The sequence below is a fragment of the Lissotriton helveticus genome, chromosome 1_1, assembly GCF_964261635.1.
Source record: "Lissotriton helveticus chromosome 1_1, aLisHel1.1, whole genome shotgun sequence".
NCBI classification, from domain to species: Eukaryota; Metazoa; Chordata; class Amphibia; order Caudata; family Salamandridae; genus Lissotriton; species Lissotriton helveticus.
The window spans coordinates 388,839,045-388,863,293 of NC_136057.1; the positions used below are offsets into that span (position 1 = coordinate 388,839,045).

Genomic DNA, 24,249 nt, shown 5'->3' on the forward strand with positions numbered 1-24,249 from the left:
CCCGCTTTGTCCTGCTTCCAGGAGTCCGGTGCCTCTGTGGGAGATGCTCTCAGCTGCCTCCGGCTTGTAATGTCACCGTGACCTTGAGTGGAAAACGGGCTCTTTGCGGCTCAGCTAATGTTTTTGGGTATAATTTATGGATGCATTTAAGAACATTCTCTCCTGAGAAGAGCTGTGATGAGCTGCAGGAGCGAGGAGGCGTAAGCACTCTTAAGGAGATCAGCTGCCCACCTCCACAGCAGTGGTGTCAGAAAGGCTGCGCAGTCACGGGATATGAACGAAGCCAACCTTAAAACTAACGTTCAGCAGTGGGGAGGGAGAGCTACAAAGTCCAGCTGCCTCCTTCAAGAACGTATATCAGGGGTGTCCCGCAGGACCGAATCCATGCCACATTTTCAGCATAACCACCTATTTAAATTCTTAGCATGTACATTTTTTTTATGTGATGTCCTGACAATCTTGCTGTTTCCACCATCTATGATCATGTTTGGAAGTGGGCATTCTTGGGGTGGTAAGCTTACCATTTGTCCCCACATCACCAAGGTCGCAGCTCAATAGTCCTGGGTTTTTCTTTTGTCAGAATACTGTGGCAGCCTCTTCCATTTGGTTTAAATGATGGGAACCCAGACTGAGACGTCCAGAATGAATGCAGTATTAAAATAAAAGCCTGAGAGTGCAACTTTACATTCTTATGCATTCTCTTACCATGTCACCTGAGGGGTGAGGGTGGGGAGTTTGGAGTAATATTTAAATGTAGGCCCAGGTGTCTCCTATAAAAGCGTCGAGGGGTTGGAGGGGCCTCTTACAAACCACAAGCCCAAAAATGACTATTCATGCTTACTGTGATGACTTCTGTTTGCAGCTTTGCATATTTATATGTTCTCTCTCTTCTGCTGTCAATCAGATGTGCCTCACAAGGTTTGCTTTTGTGAGATTATAATGTCCAGTTTTGTCTCTCTCTTCCTGCTCCTTAGGGAGGCGTCACTCCGGGATGTTGTCCTTCACCAGACCTCGGGGCGGATTCATAACAAGAACGTGTCTACGCATCTGATAGGCAGCATCAGCCATGGTAAGTTAAGTCAATGGACTGGATCGGGACTGGCAGTTTGCCATGTTCAAAGATTGGGTAGCACTCTTCTCATGTCCTCGCAGTGCTTCGAACCAGCTTTCATGGGGTGTTGAGCGCAGTCCAAGTAACCCGCATGATATAATATCCTATTCCTTGCTTTACTATCCCCTCTTCCCTTTCTTATCTCTGTCATTCCTATGTCCATCGCTTTCTTCTTTTTCAGTTCGCTATCATGTTTTGAAGTGTCTTATGGGGCATGATGGTCTATGTACCCAGTTAAGGGACAGCGGGCCTCATGTTTTCGGTTTGGCCAACTGAGAAGGAGATTTGTTTTCTGCCTGTATGATGAGGTGATGGTAGTTGCTGCTTGCAGATGACACCACACCTGTGTAAGAATATGCAGGCCTGTAGAGAGAGCTGGTGTGGTTCTATTATGATGTGGGGGTGATGAGCTCATATTCGTTTAAAACTTTGACCAAAATGGTCTTAAAAGTTAAAAAACGGAAACAATCTGTTGTAGGTAGTGTTACATTTAACTTGACTGCCTTTTTGACCACCCTATTAAAATGTAAAGACGGAATAGTACATAAGGGCTTGCCTGTTATGTCGGTCAAATAAAAGATATTGCTGCCTACAAGTTTGAGCACCAAAATGAGCCCTGCAATAATAATCATATCCAATTTGAGATCTCGTCTTAGTCTACAGAATTCTTTCTCCACCGCGTCTGTGGGTGGGATCAAGAGCGTCCTGTCTTAAGAACTTGCTAGTGATGCTGTCATAATAAAAAATAAAAAACATTACAAATGTGCTTTGCTTTTCAATGAGTATATGGAATCTCAGCCTGCTATGTTTGCATGCATTGATGCACTGGAGACAGGCAATTTTACTTACTGATATCAGGAAAAAGGGGGATGTGGATTACGCTTAGTGTGTAAAACAAGAACCTGTGGCGGCTACCATCCATTAATCATGGCCTCATTACCATTTAAACTCTTAAAGAAAATAATAATGAAAGCGATCCTTGAAGTTATATAGCCAGCATGGTCTACAATTCTTTCTTTTTAAAAAGTTATACGTGTTTTGGGCAAAGATGAGGACGTAGAGGATCTTAGGTTTGTTGTTAAGAATAGCTGAATGGTCTCTTGGTGTTCTGATAAAAGATGTGTTGCGGACCCACTTTCTCAAAGTACCGATTAATTACTGTGAATCTGTACTTTGGAGCCATCACTTTACTCTGGTATTGCTGCCCTCTCTCTGACATATTGAATCTCTGGGTCCAGACCAGAGCTATGATCTGATTTCAGATCCTTACAAATGGCTGCCTCCCTGTGTGTAGCTGACCAGGGGATATAGCCATCCCATTTACTTTCCTGTCTCATGTGTTGGTCTCAGGCCAAGAACTGAGAGACTCAAAGTTAGCAATAAGCTTACATGGAGTGAGCTGCCACAATTCATCCATTGTTATCAGATTGCCTTGTTTCTTCGTGACTCAATCAAAATCAGTTCACGGTTGTCCAGCAGTTTTCATTAGCGAAGGGTGTTTTTTTTTTTTTTTTTTTTTTTTTTTTTGAGAACCTTTTATTGTCACTTCAAGTAAATACAAATATGGGCCTATGACCACCTCGGCCGGCCGCTAGTAAAGGCATAAGTACAGCAAACAATGTAGAAAAATACAGCAGCCCGAAAATGAGGGTCGAAATAGTGTCCAGGAGAGAACTTGTATTCAAACGCACTGTACGAGAATCAGGATGTGAGAAGGTTCATTTTATAATAAAGAAAAACTCAGAATCAATGCCATACGGTCATACATGGTCCTACAGTAGCAAGCATGAAACAGGAAGTCCGCAAATAGTACTAGTACGTCTGAAACATTGGGGGTAAGGCACCCGAGTCAGGATAGATGTAAAAACAAACACATTACGGAGCAGCTGTACCCCACCCCTCAAGACAAGACATACTGTAGGAGACACGAAAAACGACGACACCAAAAAGAAAAAAAGACATAGGCCATAGAAACAAAGAAAAGACAAATTAGCAGACCCCATCCCCCTACCCCCCACCCAGCACCCCTGCAGAAGGCCACGGCCTACCCCCCCCCAACAGCGTGCCTGTCGCCCTAAATGAGAGACCCGAAATATAGAAAAAGGGAAAAAGAAGAAAAACGTGGGGAAGGGCCTTCGATCTAGCCACCCGCCCCCCTCCCCCCACCACCGCGCACAATAAACGTCCCAACAGCAAGATCAGAATAGACACGGAAGACATTAATCACCGATAGCACAAGCAAGAACATACCCGCCGAGTGTCCCCCAAATCACAGTCAGCCAACAATAAGTGTCACAATGAACTAGACGGTCTCAACCCAGGCCCTTCCTATCGGTAGTGCCAACATACGTCCACTGATCAGCCAGCATACAGAACAGAGTGGAGGGTCCAAACAATCCGAGCGGATCGGGCGGCGCTGTTATTCCATGGGACTTCAGCCACCTGAACCCAGCCGGGTATGAATGGCGGAAATCCGTCAATGTCAGTATCGACTCCGGAAGCATCCTCCAGTCCGAACACAGTCTCACCAGCCAGGGAAAGAGAGGCACACCATCCGGCAAGCGCAGAAACGCCACCAGGGCAGCCCAAACCATAGACCGACGTTGTTTCCCCTGCCGCCGAGCAGAGAAGTGCCCCGACGAGGCACTCACATGTACGACAGATCTGTCCAAGGAATCTCATGAACCGGGTCTCGCAGCGGCTCCACGATCTTAGGCGTAGCTGGAGCACTCATCACTGACGCAGAGTCGGGCCCATCGGCGCCTCCATGAGATCGAACTATGCCCGTGTGGAACGGTGGGACAACAATGGCGGCCATCCTCCTTCCCAGATCCCGAGCGTCCCGGATCAGGGTCGTATGCAGGGTTGTTAACGCAGCCAATATATCTCTGAACGTGGGTTCTTTCTCGTATCTCCAGACCCCAGGACTCTCCCTCACAGCGGCTTCTCTGCCTGGATGTGGTCTGCGGAGGAGGGCGCCGTCCGCCATCTTAGCTGATCCGGCCTCGTCTTTCTCCACTTCGCCTCGGGCCCCACACCAGGGCGCAACAGGAGTCAACACGAGGATCTCGAAAGGCAAGGCAGGCGTCCCTGTGAAGGGTCACCAAAAGGCTAAACAAAATCTCCGCCGCTCCCTGGGAGCCGCCCGCCGATTACGGGAAAAGCCATTGGTCCTGCCCGGATACAACACTGGAAGGGGGGCCAAGTATCATGCAGTCCCTTCGACCCTGCTTCACCGCACATCCCACAGGGCACTCCACAAGATGGACTGGGTCGGCACTGTCGTCATTGGCCCATCAGATCTCCGGCGCCCTCCGGCCGGCTCCTCGACCCCACCAGAGGCCGCTGTTGTCGCAGTCCCGGTCGGCCACCTTCCACACTCGACACCCCGGACTCAGCTCCGTGAAGGCCGCAAAACAGTCGGGGACATTTCCACGGGCCCTGCCGCAGGGAAAAGCCACAGGAGCAAACGGTCAGTGAAAGGTGTCCTTCGCCTACTTAAATATGCCGTTATGGTTCAGGATAGTTGCCAGGATGTATGCGCGGGGTGAGAAGGCTCACGGAGCCGAGCGTCTACGTGGCCATCTCGGTCGCCAGCTTGGCTCCTCCCCGCAAAGGGTGATTTTTGAGCTTGCAGAAGCCTTTGAAATATTACAGGTGGAAAGTAGTCTTGACAGCTGGACTCAACCCGCTGGTGTTTCACTATCCTATGTAGGGATCGATTTCCACTTGCGGAAGGGAGATCTGTCTGAGAAGTGTGTCCTTGTCTTGGAGAAGGTTTTGCTTAAGGGCTTCTTCCACTCAGCCGCTTCAATCACAGGGACTTATTTTAAGGAGTTACATTGTTGGTTAGCAGCACCAGCCGTAAGGAAATAGCTATTCTGGAAAACATTACATATTTTAGAATTCACTGATTCTTTATTGTTGAAAGAGAAAAGCATGCAAAAAGTACAAGTTAGTATACCTCCATCAAACCAAATACCAAAATAACAAACTAAGGGGCCGATTAGGATGGAGGATTTTCCGCCTCCTCCGGGCCGGCGGAAGCCACCGCCGGCCCGGAGGAGGCGGAAAATCCTCTGCGGAGTCACCAAAGACCCACCGCCGCATTACGATGGCTGGTGGGTCTTGGTTTCTGTCTGCTTTTCCGCCGTGGTCGGATTACAACCGCGGCGGAAAAGCTCTCATTTGGCTGGCAGTGTCTATCAGACACCGCCAGCCAAATTAGGATGCATTAGTAAACATGATTTTCTGCGGCGGTTTTTCCGCCGTGGAAAAGCATGTGTACTTTTGATTTTGGGGGCCCGTTGCGGGCCCCCAGGGTGTAGGCGGGTGGGGGGTGCACATGGGGGGTACCTATGGTACCCCCCAGTATTTACATGCACAAAGCGGCAGGCACCGCGCGGTGCCTGCCGCTTTGTGCATGTAAATGTAAAACATGCACTTTTAACTTTGCGGCGGGTGCTGCTTGAAGCCCATACCATCCTTCTGTCTACTCTCCAATCTTACGGGATTACTGGCCTTGCAATTAAGTGGCTATCTAGCTTCCTACTACAAAGGACTTTCCAAGTTTTCTCTTCTACTTCTAGTTCCAAAGTCCATGTCTCTCAGCATGGAGTCCCTCAGGGCTCCATACTGAGTCCTCTGCTTTTCAATATTTATGTAAGTCCGTTGGCCAGAATAGCGGAGCAAGCTGGGCTCACGGTATATTCCTATGCCGATGATACCCAGATTATTTTTTCACTTTCGGCCCAAATTAAGCATAATATTTCTGGTCTCTGCGCAGGGTTAACATATATTGCCAATTGGATGCACACTAATAAACTCAAACTAAATGGCGGGAAAACCGAACTACTACTTTTCGGTAACAACAAATCCCTCTGGGGCCCTCAACATTGGCCGTCCAAGATGGGATCCCTCCCGGTTCCTGTGCAATCGGCCCGCAACCTGGGCTTCATTGTCTATGACCAGCTGACAATGAGGCAACAAGCAGTCAAAGTAGCTTCCACCTGCTTTGTCATTTTTAAAATGGCTGAGTAAAATACTATGGATGCTCCCTTTGCCCACCCAGAAAACTGTAGTCCACTCTCTTATAACCCATTCGCATAGTCCAGTCTTGATGATATATCTGGGTGCAAGCAAGGAAGTATTACAAAGGTTACAGACTGTTCAAAACTCTGCTGCCCGACTGCTTTGTAAACTCCCTGCCAGAACTTCCATCTCAGCCTTATTGCGTGATCTGCACTGGCTTCGGATCAACAATCGTGCCAAATTCAAAGCATTATGCTATATGCACAAGATTAATTCTGGCAAAGCTCCTCATTACCTAAAGGCCTTGGTACATCATTATGGACCCTTCCGCCTACTTCGATCGTCTAATCAGTGCCAATTTAAAATCCCTAGGATTAGACGTGTCGGAATGGGTGGGCACTCCTTTTCTTGTTTGGCGCCTTCACTTTGGAACTCTCTTCCCTATCATTTACGCACTCAACAACACTACCTCAAATTTCGTAAAGATGTAAAAACTTGGTTGTTTAATTAATAATTCCTTCCTTTTCCTCTGTTCTTTAGTTCTTTTGCGTTCCCTAGCGCCGCTGAAACCTATGGGTAGCTGTTGCGCTGTATAAATGCAATAAATAAATAAAATATGGTTGTGAAATGCAAGAAACTTATCTTTTTACTGTACTCCCCACCTAATTTGGTTTGCTTTTGTTTTTTGAAGCTCTGGGTACCTCAGATTTTGCCTTATGGTGGGTAGTTGAGGCTAGTTGTTCCCATCTGTGTATGCTTGTACCAAAATATACACTTATTTATTTTTTACACAACTTCCAACTGGAATAAGCTATGCACAGGTCACGTTTCAAGGGAAAGCTTGACTGAACTCATTCTTAGGCTTCGCCTGCACAACGCTTGCGAAATCAATTATATTAAATATATCTTGAAAGGGGCTTACTCCACTTTTTATTGGTCTTTGTGCCCGTTACTTTACTTTTCCTTGTTTCTATTGGTTGTAGGCATTATATTTCCTGTTCTTCCTTGTGTTTTTGTCTTATCAGTTTCCTATCGGCAAAGTACTGTGTTCATCCACTTTGGTGGAACTTTTTTTAAGCTTCTCAAGCAATGATCGGGAAAACCAAATAAAAACATGCATTGGCATTTCAAATCGGTCTCTGCAATGGGAGTGCCAAATTAGGGCTATTACATAAAGCACTTTATTATTGACACTACTTAAGTTTGGTTGCCCTGTAAAAACTGTTCCCTGCATGAAGCGAATTATGTGATCCTTCGCACATATGAAATAAGCCTGTACTTTTATTACCCAAACTGGCAAAACATCAGAATACCTGTCAGTGACTCGGGTGTTGTACACCACATAGTGGTTTCAGCCATTTTGACACCTTGCTCATGTGCTTGGGCTAGGTCTTGCAGGTCGTCACTATAGTAAACTAAAGAAAGAAATGTTAAGAATCAGGATTGAGTGGGAATATTATTTTAGCAATTATTCTTTTATTTATCCATTTGATACATGTTTATTTATTGTATTTCGTCTACAGTCACCAAGCTTGTTATCCAACTTCATTGCCCTTCATTATATGGCTGTATACTTCCGCTTTATTTGTAAATGGATATGTTGGAAAGTGAGTTATTGGTAGGGACAAATGTAGGTCTGCCACTGGCAATAAGGCCACTAACACATGATAGGACTCAGCATAGGTCTTAGAAAATTATTCCTTTGCTCAACCCTTGGTAACGTGGCTGCGAGCAGACAGGCCTAACTTCAAAGACAGGTATGTAAACCATTAAAAAAAAAACATTTCAGTAAATAATTAAGACACAACACAAAATTAAAATCTAACACCAATTTATACAAATAGGTAATAGTTTTATCTTTTAAATGACACCAAAACGAAAATAACCCACTGTAGGGAACCAGAGATATGAATTTTTAAAGATTAGTCACTTTCTATTGCTTAGAAACCAACAGCGCCCCTTTAAGTCTTTTTGTTTGCTCTGTCAGAGACACACCTTTATAAATTGTTCTGAAGAATTATCACCACTGTAGTGGGCCGCCTTCTTCAGCAAGCGGGGTCCAGTTAGAACACCTTCCTGGAGTTCTACTTGCGGGTCCCAAAGTATCCAACACACAATCCAAAGTTCTGGAATCTCCAAGAGGGTCCTTGAAAGTGTGAAACTTCAATTCCGCAATCCACTTGAACAAAACCCTTACAAATCCACTGGTACTCCAGGCTTTGAATTCTTTGTGGGGCTGTCCAGGTGAGCTCTGTTAACCTGTAGCTTGCAGGGAGTCCACTCTTAGTCCTTTGGCAGCAAGGTGATCCACAGGGCTGCAGTTTTACTTGGTGCAGTCTTCATAGGTCAGGCCTTAGAGTTCCTTGCACAGCAAAACTTTCCAACAGGGCACTTCTTGCTTCATTCAGTTTCAAGCAGCAGATCTGGAGGGCTCTGCCCCTCTCAGATACTTATTCAAAATTCTCTGGGTCAAGCACCAGGTCACTGCTGACTAATGAGAGCAGGGCAACTCCTCAGAGTTATGACCACATTCTGTAGAGTGTGGCATTAGTTTGTCCCAGAGTGCATCATTCTTCCAAGTCCATAATGGCTGATTTTCCAGCAAGGAGGTAAGAGCTGACAAAACACACCCGCTGGGATGGCTCATTTCCATGGACTCTCCCCCTACCATCTGCACATACCTTCCTTAAGCCTAGCCCTGACTCTGGGTCAAGACTGTGAGAGTGGACTGAAACCCAGGCCTCCCCTCTGCCTTTGGAGAGCATAGTTTACGATGCCACCTCCTGGCCTGGCATTCCTATAGACCAGCACACTGCCCTCCCAGCAGCCTGGCTAATCCACTTAACTCTGACCAATCAGGGCAGACCACTGAAAGGCTGAATTTGGACTTACAAACAAGAAAGTCTCATAACTTCTTGTATGTACACTTTAGGAGAAATTCAACAATATAATATTGTTGGATTTACTACTACCATTCTGGGAAGTCTTTGAATGGTCCGGCTAGTCCACTCCTATCAATATTTATTAATCAATCACTTCCTACCATGTTAACCTACGGGCCATGGGGTTTGCAATGGGGAAAATGACTTGGGCCACTTTTAAAGAACTAGGGCTTATAAAACCATATTTAATAAGTATTTCCCTAATTTCCTTCAGGACCCCCACCCCCTGTGCAACTAGAGGAGACTTCAGGGGTTCTGAATCTGCAGAAATCATGCAGATTATCCTTACCCAATTCTTCTAGCATCAAAGTCGAATTTGAGCAGCTCTTTAACACAATAGGGGGAGTGAAATGTAAAATTTCACTTTACCCAGGCATATAAAAACTCATTTTATAAGGGCGTACCTTATAGATAACTGACCCCCCCACCCCTGGGATACCTAGGGGTGACCCTGGGGGTCCCTAATATGCAAAAAGATGGTAGGTTGTTCATTTTTAAGGGCCCCTATCTCCAAAGTCGAGTTTGGGCACAATTTAAGGTTTAGAAGCTGTCCTGGCCACCAGCGATGCTTTTAAACTGACCTCAGGCTTCAGGACTACACACATGCTAGTGCAGGAAATCTGCTGGCCTCTAAACTGCCATGCCCCAGGATACTGGAGACTTCTAGGTAGTTTCAATCACCTGCTCTATTACATACTAGGGGATTATGGGGTAGGTCATGCCAATTACTGGGGTACCCCACCATACCATAGTGTATGTTGGGTGTCTTAACTGCATTCTAATGTGTTCCTTTTAGCTTGGCACTGGCCCTGGGCCTGGTTAAACAGAGCCCAGGGTCAGTGAGTCAGTTACCACCAGTTCCAGTCAGCAAAACGTTGGGGGGTGCCCAGGGCACACGATGACTTTGCAACAGGATATTTCTAATATTTCATAATATTTCACAGTATTTCAATATCCCGCTAAAATGATTAACTTTAAACATGCACCAAACACGCACACCACTTTGAAAATGTAAAAAGAACCGTAGTTTGGCCCAACACAGGATTTACATGTCACGGGGCGCATTGCCTGCTGCAGGTGGCCGCCACAATGCACAACAACACACATCTGTGTTAAAGAAACTTCCCGTTTCTCAGTAGCAGAGCAGAAATGAAATTCTCGGCATTCTTATTGTAGACCTTTGATGTGTGCCGAGGAGAGGTTACCGGGTCCCTATGAATAACTACAATGACTCGATGGATTCAGATGCTGCGAAAAAAACAAGTGCCAGAGAGAGCACAGCGGCAAGCACATTTGGAAGAGGGGAAGTGGGGTGGATGAAAAGCCACAATCGTAGCACAGCATCGTTTTTCATCCGGCAACGCTCACAAAGAAAGATACCCTGTTGGCAGTCTCTGCAGAGAGGCCAAGGACTAACTGGTCAGTGTGAAGAGCTTGAACGTGCGGGATGCATAATGAGCTACAGTGGGTGGCCATTGTTACAAGCTGGCACATGTGTGCAGTGTGAGGGGAGACTTCGACTGGACTGGCAGAACAGACAAAGCACAGTACAAGTGTGTGTTTTGCTAGTCTACACGTTCTGTGAATGTGCATATGGCTTGCACTGCTGTGCCTGAGCTCTGACTCTTGTGTGCGCAACAGAAGGTGCATGGCTGTGCTGTTCCTATATGGTCAGGGACTACCGACCATCCCCCTCCCCTTCCGTGCACCACCACAATTTACTAGAAATTGGACATGAGAAGAGTTTCTTTGGAAGGCGGGGGGTCTCACGACCCCCCTGCCGTATTTATTAAAACATGAAACCAAATTAAAAATTTGAAATAAACAAAATTTACACAATAATTTATGCAGAAAAATCTACTGACAGATTACAAACAATGTAGACAGGTATGAAAGGGCTAACCTTAACAAATGTCTAATACAGCGTGTTTCCTAACCAAATCTAACATGTCACACTTATGAATTTTTCTGCATATCCTATTTTTAGGGCCTAAGGCAAGGTCGCTAACCGGTGTCAAGTCCTTATCAGCCAGCTACGCCCTCACGTATGAGTGCGCATGCGCAGAGGGCCCGTTTACCGAGAGGGTACTTCCCCCCCCCCTCCCGGTTACCCCCTTACGCTCCATGAACTCCATTAACCACAAGGGGGGGCCTTGCACTCTGCGACGTTTAATGACATCATAGTGCACGTGCGGGGTGGCTAACCAGCCCAAAGAAAGCGAGACTCCACCCTCCCCCGCACCCATCCAACCAAGCGGATGTACCGCCCCTGGAGTTCTGGGAGAGACCACTTGTCCCTCCCCCTGGGCGACCCCATTCAAGAATGGCGCCGCCCCCCTAAGGACCTTAAAATTGACTGCTCACCGATCATGACCTTACCGCCACAGGCCAGCATAGTTGACCGACTATCTGCCCCCCCTTTCCCCCTCCTCGGAAAGGTCATGCCTACCTAGAAACTCCCCCCAGCCATGCCAAATATTCCCCAGAAATAGTTTGTTGCCTGCCCTAGTCAGGTGGACCCCGTCTTGTAAGTAGAACTGTTCCCCCCTGACACACCCATGTGGTATGTTCTGCAGATGAGGTGACCTAAATAATTTCTCTACCTTGTTGTTGATCCTCTTTACCGAGTGATTCAACGCCATGACAGAGTCCCCCCCCCTCTAGATGAGTCTAGGAATCATCTGCGACCAAACTATGGTGCAGCCTTGGCGTGTTCTAGCCAACCAGCTTACCTCTGCAATTATGCTTTCCATCAGGACCCTCCTACCCACCTTCACTAGGTCGTTGCCCCCCAAATGTAAGATAACCACTGTGGGCTGCGGGAAACCTTGAAACCCCCGTTTCGCCCTCTGTCTAAAGTCACCTGCAAGGAAAACCGATTTAGCACATTTCACAATTGAATGACCTACAACCCATACAACTTGTGTCTCGCTCCTTTGTGCTTGGGTCCGCTGTGATGAAGGTGCTTGCTGTTGGTGAACCGACGACAGTTTCCGCCCTGCGTGACAGGCTCGAGAAACTGAAATACAAGCAAACAAACAAAACCGGTGTCAGCATAAATCATCCTGCTGCCTCACAACATGTGTAGCCGCACATAACGCTTGTAACAGTTGGATGACCATCTCCCAATACTTTCTACACTGCACGCATGTAACCCTCTAGCCACTGCTTCAGTGGCAGCCCCTATCCGGAATGTGTGTCCCAAAATCTTTCTGGTTCAAACCAGCCCTGTCCGCTGTCAATGCCAATACTCTTTGGAATTGGAACCTGGTCAGAGGGGTACTGTCTGCATGCATTAAAAATGCTCCCCCTGCTGCGCCTACTCTCTGTTTGATGAAGGCCTGGGCAGCAAGGGTTAGTCTGTGCCCGATGCAGTACCAGCCCATCCCCCCGGGCTTCCTGATCAGTTTTTGATTTACGTATGGTAATCATCAGAGTATTTTTGTGTGCTCCAGCCGGATCCCACCCAGCATGTCCTGTTTACTGCTAGTCACCAGTTCGCCCACCCGGAATGCCCCGTAAAAGGCCAATGTAAAGGCGGCCCGGAACAGGAATACCTCACTAAATGAATTGCAGACGTCAGACAAGGCATTCAATAAAGCCGCCAGCCGCTCTAAACCTATCGGTTGTCTGGTGTCCGTGGTGGCTGCTTGCAGGCGCCTCCACTCTTTTAGTGCCTTCTGCACGATGAAACTATTTGTGGGATCTGTGCAAAGAAAGAGTCAGCCGCCATATGCCTGCTAGCCGTTGATGCGGAGCGCCCCCCTTTGTGTAATGCCTCTAGGTACTGAGTGAACTTATCCGACTGATCCCATGTCTCCGCCAAGTCCCGTCCCAAAAATGAACAATAAGACAAAAACGCCCCTTCATAAGCGGTCTGGTCCTGGGCGCTAGGCTAGCTGCCACGAGGTTTTGTAGCTGGGGGCACCAATTTGCCAGAGAGTTGATGGGAAATGTGTAGGCGTTGCCTCTGCAGATGGTAGATGTTCCCTGAATACCTGCATCTTAAAGCGAGAGAGTGCATCAGCTGCATTATTCAAAACACCCAGGACATCTTTGGCCCTAAACTGTACATTGAGTTTCATGCAAGCCAGCACAATTTCCTTCAGCAGGCGAAGTATATATTTACACCGTGATACATCCCACTACTGTCATGTTATCTGACCAGAAGATTACAGATCGATTACACAACTACTCATGCCAAACTGTTAATGCCACCCAAATTTTAAATAGCTCGAAGAAACCAATGTTGGCTGTTAAGCTGTTCTCCTGCCACCAAACCGGCCACCATTGTGCCACCCACTTGTTTCCAAGTATGGCGCCAAACCCCACACTGCCCGCAGCATCAGTCCATAAACCCAACTCTGCAGACGTTGTGGGGGGCCCACACCACACCACTCTGCTGTTGAAGCCCTCCAGAAATGCAGTCCAAATACGCATGTCCTGGCGGACCTCAGCCGGCAACCTAGTGCGATGGTGTTTCTCCCGCAGACCCGTCATGGTCTGTAAGATTGAGCGAGAGAATGGGTGTGCCATGGGTATCACTCAAAATTCAACTGGCCTAAAGTCTGCTGCAGCTGCTGTAGCGTCACCTTGTTTTTGGCCAGACATTGCTGATGATTTTGTCTTTGGGTAACCTGAAACAACCTTCCACCGAGTCTAATTCTATACCTAAAAATGTCAATGTGGTTACTGGACCCACAGTCTTTCCCGGCGCCAGCGGGACCCCAAAAGCCCGCATGAGCACACAAAATTCCTGCAATGCCCATGCACACTCCTGCGTGCCCGCCGACCCGAGAAAGAGAAAGTCGTCCAGGTAATGCATGACATGTAGATGTCCTGTTGTTTGCCTAAAAACCCATTCCAGGAAAGAACTGAATTTCTCAAAGAAGGCGCATGAAACAAAACAACCCATGGGCATACACTTATCCATGTAGAATTTTCCTTGAAAAGAGAAGCCTAGCAGATGCTGATATAGGGGGTGAACTGGCAGTAGCCGAAATGCAGATTCAATGTCTGACTTTGCCAGTAAGGCTCCAGGTCCCAGAGTCCTCAACATACCCACTGCCTGGTCAAAGGACGCATACCTGACGCTACAAATGTCTTCATCAATGGCGTCATTTAACAATGCGCCTTTAGATGCTGATAGGTTATGAATTAGCCTGAACTGGCCCTCTTCCTTCTTTGGTACCACGCCGAGAGGGGAGCAAACAAAATTAGGTACAGGGATGTCATTAAAAGGACCCGCTTTCCTGCCTAGGCGCAGTTGTTAAGCAATTTTTGTCGCTACCACTTCTGGGTTGTCCCTAACCGATAGTTGGTTTCTACATTCAGCCATTCCGGTATATCCCACCGCTGGGATCCTAAAACCCTGCCAAAAACCTTCTTGCAACATACTCGCAGAGGCATGGTCTGGGTACCTGTTCAGCCAAGGCGTCATAGCCAGAACGTCAATGGGCGAATGAGACACCAGCCGTCCTCCCTCCCTACTCCTGTTTCTTTCTTCCCCTGATTCCAGAGGCATTACCTTTACTAGGGCAGGTTGTTTCTGGGTGTGAAGGTTGGTTACAAATGGAACATGCATGCCTGAACTTGCAGGTGCCTTGTGCCCTGGTACATGAACGCTTGTTGAAATCCCAGCACACTCCCTTTCGCCCCCACTGTTCCCTGTCTTAGTGGCCGTGCCACCCCCATCTGCCGGCCGAAAGGGCTGCAGGGGTTTGGAGGAGTAGCTTTTGTTCCAACTTGGCCCAGCGCTCCCTGGCTGCCCTGCTGTAAACTGACCATACCATGAAATGGAATCCACTCGATCCCATGAGAGTAAGGGGTTAAACTCTTTAGCCTTCCTGAAACTCATGTCGTACTCCTTCCACCCTTCCCCTCCATAGTTATCACTGAAAGTTGTGATCCTACTCTGGTAACATGCCATCTCTGCCTGTAAGTTAGGTGAGCGCTCGGCTGTAATCGCCATGAACACAGAAAAGGCCCTAATCCAGTTGATCAATGTCTCCTCTACCCTGAATCTTGCCATTTCTCCCCGCCATTCACTAGGCAACATCCAGGCCTTCTGCTTCCTAGCATACTCCATTTCCCTGTTATCCACTAACAAAGAAAACATATTGACATATTTGCCCGCCCAGATCAAATCCATCACTACCTGTGTTACATGTTGCCCCAGATTTTCCTTCCTTGAGGGTATTGAGCCCACACCTAGTACTGGTAATGCCACCTCCTTACCACTTTCTGCGGCCCCAGTTGGTTCGACACTCTTGTCGTTTCCGGAGGCGCTGTCCGGGCTTGCTGCTTGCGGTGTGATTGGCACACTGCTCCCCCCCGCCACCAGGGGCAGTCTTGATCCTTGCTACCTTTTTCTGTGCCTCCGCTAAGGGATCCTCTCCCACCTCCTTCGCACCCACTGAAAAAGGTAACATCCCCCCTATCTCCAGCCAAGGAAGTACTGCCGATATCTGTGCTGCGAGCTCTGGGGGTACCTGAACAACCACTGAAGGCGCTGCCACTGGAATGGGGGGTGTTGCGCCCGGTGCTGGGATAGGTGCCGGGTTACCTACGGGTACCACCGGGACTACCGCTGGGACCGCCAGAGGCACTATGCTCGGTGCTGGTGCCGGTGTGGCAGGAGCCGGTGCAACCGGCACACCTGCCGGTAATAGGAGAGTAGGGATAGGAAGACCCGTGGGTTTGAACCCATCAAGAATCCCCCCAAGGAGGACCCCGCTCCCCCTGCTGCTTGGGCCCCCTACCGCTACCCTTCCTGGCCCTGACCTGCTTGGGCAAGGACCCCAAATCCCCCCTCGGCTGCGGGGGCACTATTATTCGCTTGGGTCTACCAGATTGCCCCGCCTGAGCATCCAACCTCTGCGTGAGCTCAGCCACATTTTTACCCATCTGGTCCACTTTCCCCCATCTCCTGTCCATAGCTGCCATCTTGCGCATCATGCCCTGCAGCATGTGTTCCACGCGGGAACGCTTCGCAACGCGCCCACTAGCCATCCCTTCCTTTGCCTTGCAACACCTACACTTATGCTAAACCCTATGGGCGCGATGTATTCCTGCACTCACCAGAGCCTGCCTGGCTTTGACCTGTATTAAGTTGGAGGTACACAGGCTGGCCGTAAGCACCATGCAACTGTGACCGCGACACACCAGCTAGCCTGGGTGTTGGGCGAGAGCAGTCTAGCCCGGCGGCCCAACAGAAGCAGTGAAATGCAGGCCTGCCTGGGTCCCCGGATAGCGTTGTCCACCGTGCCACTCTCCGCTGGCTCAGCCCGCAGTGTCTCCCTTAATAAGGTCCTTCGATGAAAAGAAAATTAGCATATAGCACTGCAAAGAAAATTGCAAATCTTATAGTTGTACCCAAGCCCCTTTACATGAGCATCAGTGCAACAACGCCAATGTAAAACACATTATCCAAAAAGACTTGTGCTTATTACCAGATCCTCCTAAAAACAGTCCCGTCCAGCACCCACAATTTCTATACTGTTATTTATTAAAACACACCCCTGCACTGTTTTGTAAAAAATAACCTAGCTGACCTGTGCAGCTTCTGCCAGTACTTTATATTTCCATGCGGTATCCCATCCATGTACTAACCATGCCCGACCCTGCTTTGCCTTCAAGATCTGTTTAAAACCAGTGTCTCACTGTATAGCACAGGCTGGTTTACCCCCCGACCCTTGCTTTCACTCCTTAATACGCGAAGGGTCCAGCGGGAAATCCATTAAAAGAGCTGCACCTCGAAATTTCCTTTTGAGCTTATGCTCAAGCACGGCTCAAGCTGCCCGATAACCGTTTCCCAGTGCACCAGTCGGCCCGAGCCCTCCGCGTTGCGTGCCCGTTCCTACCGCTTCCAAACAGAAAGGGTACGATCACTACCTCACACCAGCACACGTGTAAAATTCGGCCCGTGCAGTTAGCAGGGGTGCTGTCGGCCGCCCCTCGCTCTCCCGCACCTGATGAGCTCGCTGGCCGCTCCTGCCGCTCCGCTGTGCCAAGGGGTGCTGCTGGCCGGTTCCGCTCACTATGACGAACCGCGCTGGACACTCCTGCCTACAATAATAAAACAAAGAGAAAGATTATGTGGTGCCTCGCGCTGAGGCGTGGGGGGTAGCCTGCTCAGCGCGGGAACAAGAAGGCGCTTCCCGTGCTCCCCCGGCCTTTTAACCCCACTGGGGGCGGGCCCGTGCCAACTGGCCCGCCTCCTCCCCCTTTGACCCGGAAGCAATTTGATTGCTTCCGGGTGAACGAGGGAGCCTAGACCAATCGGTGATGTGGCATGCCCCCACCGGGCATTAAGACGCGACGTGGACACGCTCCACCGCCGATAGAGAAGGGGGAAGGAGGGGGTCGGTGCCCCGCCATACGTGCAGGGGACCGAGCGGCCCCACCTTTCCTTTCTGTGCGTGACGGACTCTTGCACTGCTGCTGCATGTTCTGTACCAAGCGTAGGTGACGGAAGCTTGCTCACCTCATGAATGTGCTGCTTCAGTTGTGCCGCCTGTTATGTAGCTGTTCTGTGTGCTCAACTCGAGTGACTTTCTTGTTGTTTCTCTCTGCAGTACTCTCTGCTTGTGAAAGGAAAGTGTGCTTCACCTGTTTTGTCTGTCTAAGGGACGCATGTTAGGCTGCTCCCTGCCAGCACTATCTGTTCACAGCATGGGGAGGAAACACCCCTCCTGCCTGTGTACCGCCTGTTCTCCGTGCACATGCGTAAGTAGGGCAGTCGGCTCCTGCAGTTCCAGTTCAACTTATACTCCTACAGAATGGCATAGGGGAGATTAAGTGACGCCAAAGCTGAAACATGGGTCGTGGCATGTGTTACCCAGTTTAAAAAATAATAAAGTAGTCCCTAAATAATGGCCAACAATAGTCACTATGGGTGTTTATCACAGTTGGGTGGGGAGGGCTAAATATTCGAAGAGGCATAACGTATGCTTGCCCTTCACAAGTGAGGAGAACTAAAAATAGATTGACGATGGTTGCAGCAAATGGGAAGCAATAGGAAGCCTATGGGTGGGCTGGAAGCCCAGAAGGAGATACAGCATGTCTCGGTTTGAGATAGTGAATGCGTGCCGCCTTATGACCGAGACCTAACTAGTGCTACACCCTTGCTTTAAAGTTACAGCGCTGCCCGAGTGTTGTGGGCTCAGCGCGCTGTGCTGGTCTCAGAGGAGACCTTGTGAATCCCGATCTTGCATGGCACTCAACAGTCACCATCCAGACCCTCACACCTCCAGACCGAAGCAGGTATTCTCTCTAGTCCTCCCTTTTGGGGCAGAGGCCAGTGCTTGTTATCAATCAATCAATCAGTGAACTTGTAAAGCGCGCTACTTACCCGCGAGGGTCCCAAGGCGCTGAGGGGGTTGCTGCTACTGCTCGAAGAGCCAGGTCTTGACGAGCCATCTGAAGGTGAGCAGGTCTTGGGTCTGCCGCTGATGGGTGGGGAGGGTGTTCCAGGTCTTGGCGGCGAGGAAGGAGAAGGATCTGCAGCCGGAGGTTGTTCGTTGGATGCGCGGGACGGCGGCAAGGGCGAGGCTGGTGGAGCAGAGCTGGCGGGCGGGGGTGTAAAAGTTGAGTCTGTTATTCAGGTAGGCTGGTCCGGTGTTGTGGAGTGCTTTGTGCACATGGGTGAGGAGCTTGAAGGTGATCCTCTTGCTGACGGGGAGCCAGTGCAAGTCTCCTAGGTCAGAGGTGATATGGGTGCGGTGGGGGACGTTGAGGATCAGTCGGGCGGAGGCGTTTTGGATGCGTTCTAGTTGTCGTAGGTGTTTGGCCGGGATTCCTGCATAGAGTGCGTTGCTGTAGTCCAGCCTGCTGCTGACGAGGGCTTGGGTCACTGTTCTTCTTGTTTCGGTCGGGATCCACTTGTAGATCCTGCGAAGCATGCGGAGGATGTTGTAGCAGGAGGAGGAGATGGCGTTGACCTGCTTAGACATGGAGTGGAAGGCGTTGAGGATGAATCCTAGGTTGCGTGCGTGGTCCGTGGGTGTTGGAGCAGTTCCCAGTGTGAAAGGCCACCAGGAGTCGTCCCACACAGAGGGGGAGAGGCCTTGGATGAGGACCTCAGTCTTGTCATAGATGATGTTCGGGTCGTGCTGGCGGGCCACTTGTGCGAGGGCGGCCATGTATACGTTGAACAGGGTTGGGCTGAGGGATGAGCCCTGGGGTACGCCGCAGATGATGTGGGTGGCTTCGGATCGGAAGGGCGGGAGGCGGACTCTCTGGGTTCTGCTAGAGAGGAAGGACGTGGTCCAGTCCAGGGCCTTCTTCTGGATTCCGGCTTCTTGGAGGAGTGTTCTTAGTGTGCGGTGGCAGACTGTGTCAAAAGTGGCTGACAGGTCCAGGAGGATGAAGGCTGAAGTTTCGCCGTTGTCTAGTTGCCGCCTGATGTCATCTGTGGCGGCGATGAGGGCAGTCTCGGTACTGTGGTTGCGTCTGAATCCGGACTGGGATGGGTATAGGATGTTGTTGTCCTCGAGGTGGCGGGTCAGCTATATGTTGGCGATTTTCTCGATGACTTTCACCGGGAAGGGGAGCTGGGAGATGGGCCGGAAGTTCTTGAGGTCTTTGGGGTCCGGCTTGGGTTTCTTGAGGAGGGTGTGGATTTCGGCGTGCTTCCAGCTTTCCGGGAATGTCCCTGTGTCGAATGAGATGTTGATGACCTTCTCTAGTTGGGGTGCTATGGTTGCGTCAGCTTCGTTGACGTGGGACCAGGAGGTCAGCTGGTTGGTGCAGGTAGCGTTCGGGGTGGGGTCTGTTGCGGTCGGGGCAGATGAGGAGTTTAAGCTGTCGTGGATGTCGGCGATCTTGCGATGGAAGAAGCCAGTGAGTCGCACAGATCTTGCGAGGGCGGGATGTTGTTGGTGTTAGCACTGGGATTGGAGAGTTCCTTCACAATGTTGAAAAGTTCTTTGCTGTTATGAGCGTTGTTGTCCAGTCGGGCTTTGAAGGACGATCTATTGGCTGTCCTGATGAGGTGGTGATGTCTTCGGATGGCGTCCTTGTGGGCTGCGTGGCTGTCTGGTGTGCGGTCGTGGAGCCATTTCTTCTCCAGCTTCCGGCATGTGCGGTTGGAGGTCTGGAGTCCTTCGGTGAACCAGGCGGCTTTCTTGCTGGGGTGGTTGCTGGAGGGTTTCTTGATCGGGGCGAGGGTGTTGGCACAGTCGTCGATCCACTGTCTGAAGTTTCGGGCGGCGGCGTCTGTGTCGGTGGGTGGGTTCTGGGCGAGGGTGGAGGTCAGCTGGTCTTCGGTGACTTTGCTCCAGCAGCGGCGAGGCAACAGTTGGGTGCGGTGGTGCGTGGTTGGTTTCTTGAGGTGAAGTGGATACATCGGTGGTCGGTCCAGTGGAGTTCGGTGGTGTGTTTGAAGGCGATGTGGGTGCTTGTGGAGAAGACGGGGTCGAGCGTGTGGCCGGCGGCGTGGGTGGTTTCGGTGATGAGTTGTCGCAGGGCCGAGGTTGGTGAGGTTGTCGATCAGGGTGGCGGAGTTGACGTTGTTGTTCTCGAGGTGGAAGTTCAGGTCCCCGAAGAGGATGTAGTCTGTGGAGGCGAGTGCGTGGTTGCTGGCAAGGTCGGCGATGGAGTCGCTGAAGACAGCCTGGGGTCTAGGGGGTCTGTAGATGAGTGTTCCTATGAGGGTGGTGTTGGGGTCGGTGTGGATCCGGAAGTGAAGGTGTTCGGCGGAGTTAAGGGAGTCGTCTGCGAAGGTGTTGACTTGGAGGGTGGACTTGTGAACGATGGCTATTCCTCCTCCAGTTTTGTTGGTGCGGTTATGAAATTCTGGTCACCCTAATAGTAGGTACAGCCAAGCAATGTACTTAGCACCCGTTCAATAAGTGTTGACAGTCCGGGTTCATTGTTAGTATCTGGGCACTGGGCAGGCTCATCAGACAAGCCGTGTGTAGGCGTTCGAGTTTGAGCATAAACTATCCATTCTGAAAAGAGCCGCGGAGGCAACTGTTGTGAATTGCTGTACTTAGAGTCCTGTTCCCGGGTTTGGGGCACTATATAGTGCAGGAAAGAACACCACTTAATCCTAGCCATCACAAACATCTTTCAGTGTTCATGAACTTGGTAAATGTGCTGTAACAGCGAGCGAGAGGCACGTGTGCTGCTTTTTTCAGATAATACGTAGAACCAGCGTTGGATTGGTAACGTGGGCAGTCTGGCAATGCCCATGGGGCTGGTGCGAGTTCCAACTGTGGGCTGCCTTTTGGAGCAGTCTGGGGCGATTTGGGCGGTGTCCCTGTTGTTTGGATACAACCAGCGGCCCAGTGGGTGCCTTAGTAGCCTTTCTGGAGGCAGATGGGTGCTCATTACCTCCCGTTGAGCAACAGGCAGAGGTGTGGCTTTCTTTCAGGGCCGGCCCATTAATGTGTGCATTCCTAGCCGGGCAGGGGGCCTAAGCAGAAGTGGCCTCACTTGTTTTCAGTCACCAGTGTAAACTAATCTGTGCATTTTTTTTGTATCTCCCCTCCCTCCCCTCCTTTTTTAAATAACAGTTAGCCAAAGCAGTGTTTCAAGTAAATATGCAAATGTTGGCCACTTTTTTGAATCCCAATCCAACCCTGATGCTTGTATTGTTGGCTGGAAGAAAAGTGTTATAATAGTTTTGCCGTGGTTTGATTTGTGATTCAGAAAAGGGGGTGGTGATGAACAGAGTGTCTGAATTAAGCAGACCACTCTTACCCAGTCCAAAGATCAGGGCTTGATCCATCACCGTTATTTAGCTCACTGCCCCATCCCAGCTCAGAACCTGGCTATATGCAAATTAGTCTGTCCCTGGCCCAGTGCATCATGGGAACAGGGCAGACCAAACTACCAAGCCAATTCTTCACCAGAAAGGAGACAAGCTTCCGGGGACCGGTTTCTGCCATTCCAGGCGTCGTCGGCCTGGCTTGCTTGAATCCTGATGGAGCAGTGAGCTCACTGCCCCATCCCAGCTCAGAACCTGGCTATATGCAAATTAGTCTGTCCCTGGCCCAGTGCATCATGGGAACAGGGCAGACCAAACTACCAAGCCAATTCTTCACCAGAAAGGAGACAAGCTTCCGGGGACCGGTTTCTGCCATTCCAGGCGTCGTCGGCCCGGCTTGCTTGAATCCTGATGGAGCAGTGAGCTCACTGCCCCATCCCAGCTCAGAACCTGGCTATATGCAAATTAGTCTGTTCCTGGCCCAGTGCATCATGGGAACAGGGCAGACCAAACTACCAAGCCAATTCTTCACCAGAAAGGAGACAAGCTTCCGGTGACCGGTTTCTGCCATTCCAGGCGTCGTCGGCCCGGCTTGCTTGAATCCTGATGGAGTTTGATTTGTAACCATAGTGAAGACTTAGGATGTTCAAAGAGGGTTTGCAAGTATTCATTGCAATCCCTGGCAGATAACGTTTTCATTGTTATCTTCCCCTAGCTGTTTTTTCATGGCAGAACGCCCACATTAATCAACTGTGTGAAGGATTTAAGAATACTGACTTGCTTAGTGAAATATTTGAGAACATTTTGTGTGTTAGTAATAAAATTGTATGAAGCGTCATTGGGGTTTGTGTGTTAGTGGAGGTCTGCGTTGTGGAGCAGGCTGTGCCTTCAGAGCTCGGGTGCACATCTGTTGCCGCTCAAATCGGAGTGATATTTTTTTTTATACACACACAACTGATTTCAAAGCACCTCACACGTACAGGGCTGCCCCTGCGAATAGGCCGATATTTTACTTTCAGCCCATCTTGCACACAGACCGGTGTCACTGTGATGTCTTAAAACGCAGACTTTCTTGAATATTTTAAATCCTTTTCCATTATTTGCAGAAATGTTTCATGTGATCTAAATTAGTAATTTGGGCTCTTGGTATTCCTGACTAAACAGAAAAGATTAATCAATGCCTATGTAATCATTGTCACTACCTGTTAGACCTGTCAGCCTTAGGGTGGTCTCCCCCCCCAAACCTTTTACCAGAGGCATGTCGTGAATCAAACTCACTTTACATATAAGATTGGATGTTTGGTTTCAGGCACCTGACCACAAAGGACTATCACATTTAGCCACATACTAGGCAAATGTGTGCCATTTAGGAAGGCATTTACGTATGAGGGAATGAGAGATCAGGCAAGGGGCACACTGTAACGCTGGTGCCTGTGGTAAAGGATGGAATTACACACTAAATATAGGATATTGGACCAGAAAAAATGTCAGCTATTGAAAGTGCAACAAGGAAGGGACACAACAGTGTTATGGACTAAAACCCTCAACCACCCAAGAGTGTCATGCTTCATCATTGGGTTCCTCCAACACAGGGGGACGGCAAGGTACCCCCTGTGGCTACAACTTCCTCTAGAGGGAAGGAACCGGAGTGTAAAGCACATAGTATTATTAGTACCTCAATGGGGCAATGAGGGGCAGAGTGCAAAAAACAGAGAAGGAAAATGAAACAGTCTCCGTAGGGGCAACAACTTTATTCTTCCATCCTATGGGATAGTAAATAAAAACAGGTGATATAGGATTGAAAATAAATACCGTAGCAATTGGTCAACATGTTTCTGCCTTGGTGACAAGTTCTAGGCATTCGTCAGGACCAGTGTATAACAGTCACTCTGCTTGCATATAGTGTGTAAAATGGTGAAAAAATAAATAAGTATACTTAGGCCTCAATTCTTGACAATCAATTGCGGTAGCAATCAATACGATTAGTCCGAGGGCTCGAAGATCAAATTGTATAGTCCAACTCAACCATCTACAGAGTCTCTCGCAATGGCGATTCCTCTCGGATAGCGTAACAGCGATCTCAGTAGACTCTGGCGGGAGGGAACGCAAGGATTTCAGTGTCTTGATTTGTGGGGTCTTTTTCCAACCTAATTTCCCATTGGTCCTGAAAACACATGTCAGTCTCATGTGCAACCCACCTTTTGTGGATGACCTCAATAGGTCAGACCAACTTGAAATCCGATTGGCCAAACTGGTACATATAGATAGTTCGGAGCATTCAAGCTATTTTCAATACCTTTATACTCCCATCACAAACAGAGGCGTGCCTGCCTCTTGCGGAAGTTCTTTCATTGATTATATTTCAATCTGGATCCTGCAGAAATGGGGAAGATCAAATCCCATGTATGACAAAAAAAAACCACCCTTTCACCTTAATATTTGGTTCCTAGCCT

At 49.2% G+C, this 24,249-nt stretch overlaps 1 protein-coding gene across 1 annotated transcript in view; it reads left to right on the plus strand.

The window, feature by feature from the left end:
• ITFG2 (integrin alpha FG-GAP repeat containing 2) overlaps window positions 1–24,249 on the plus strand; it is a 706,948-nt gene that overhangs the window by 146,648 nt on the left and 536,051 nt on the right. Inside the window, exon 7 of the mRNA XM_078673726.1 lies at window positions 975–1,069. Within this exon, the coding sequence (XP_078529852.1) occupies window positions 975–1,069 (95 nt within the window). The remainder of the gene's footprint in view (window positions 1–974; window positions 1,070–24,249) is intronic.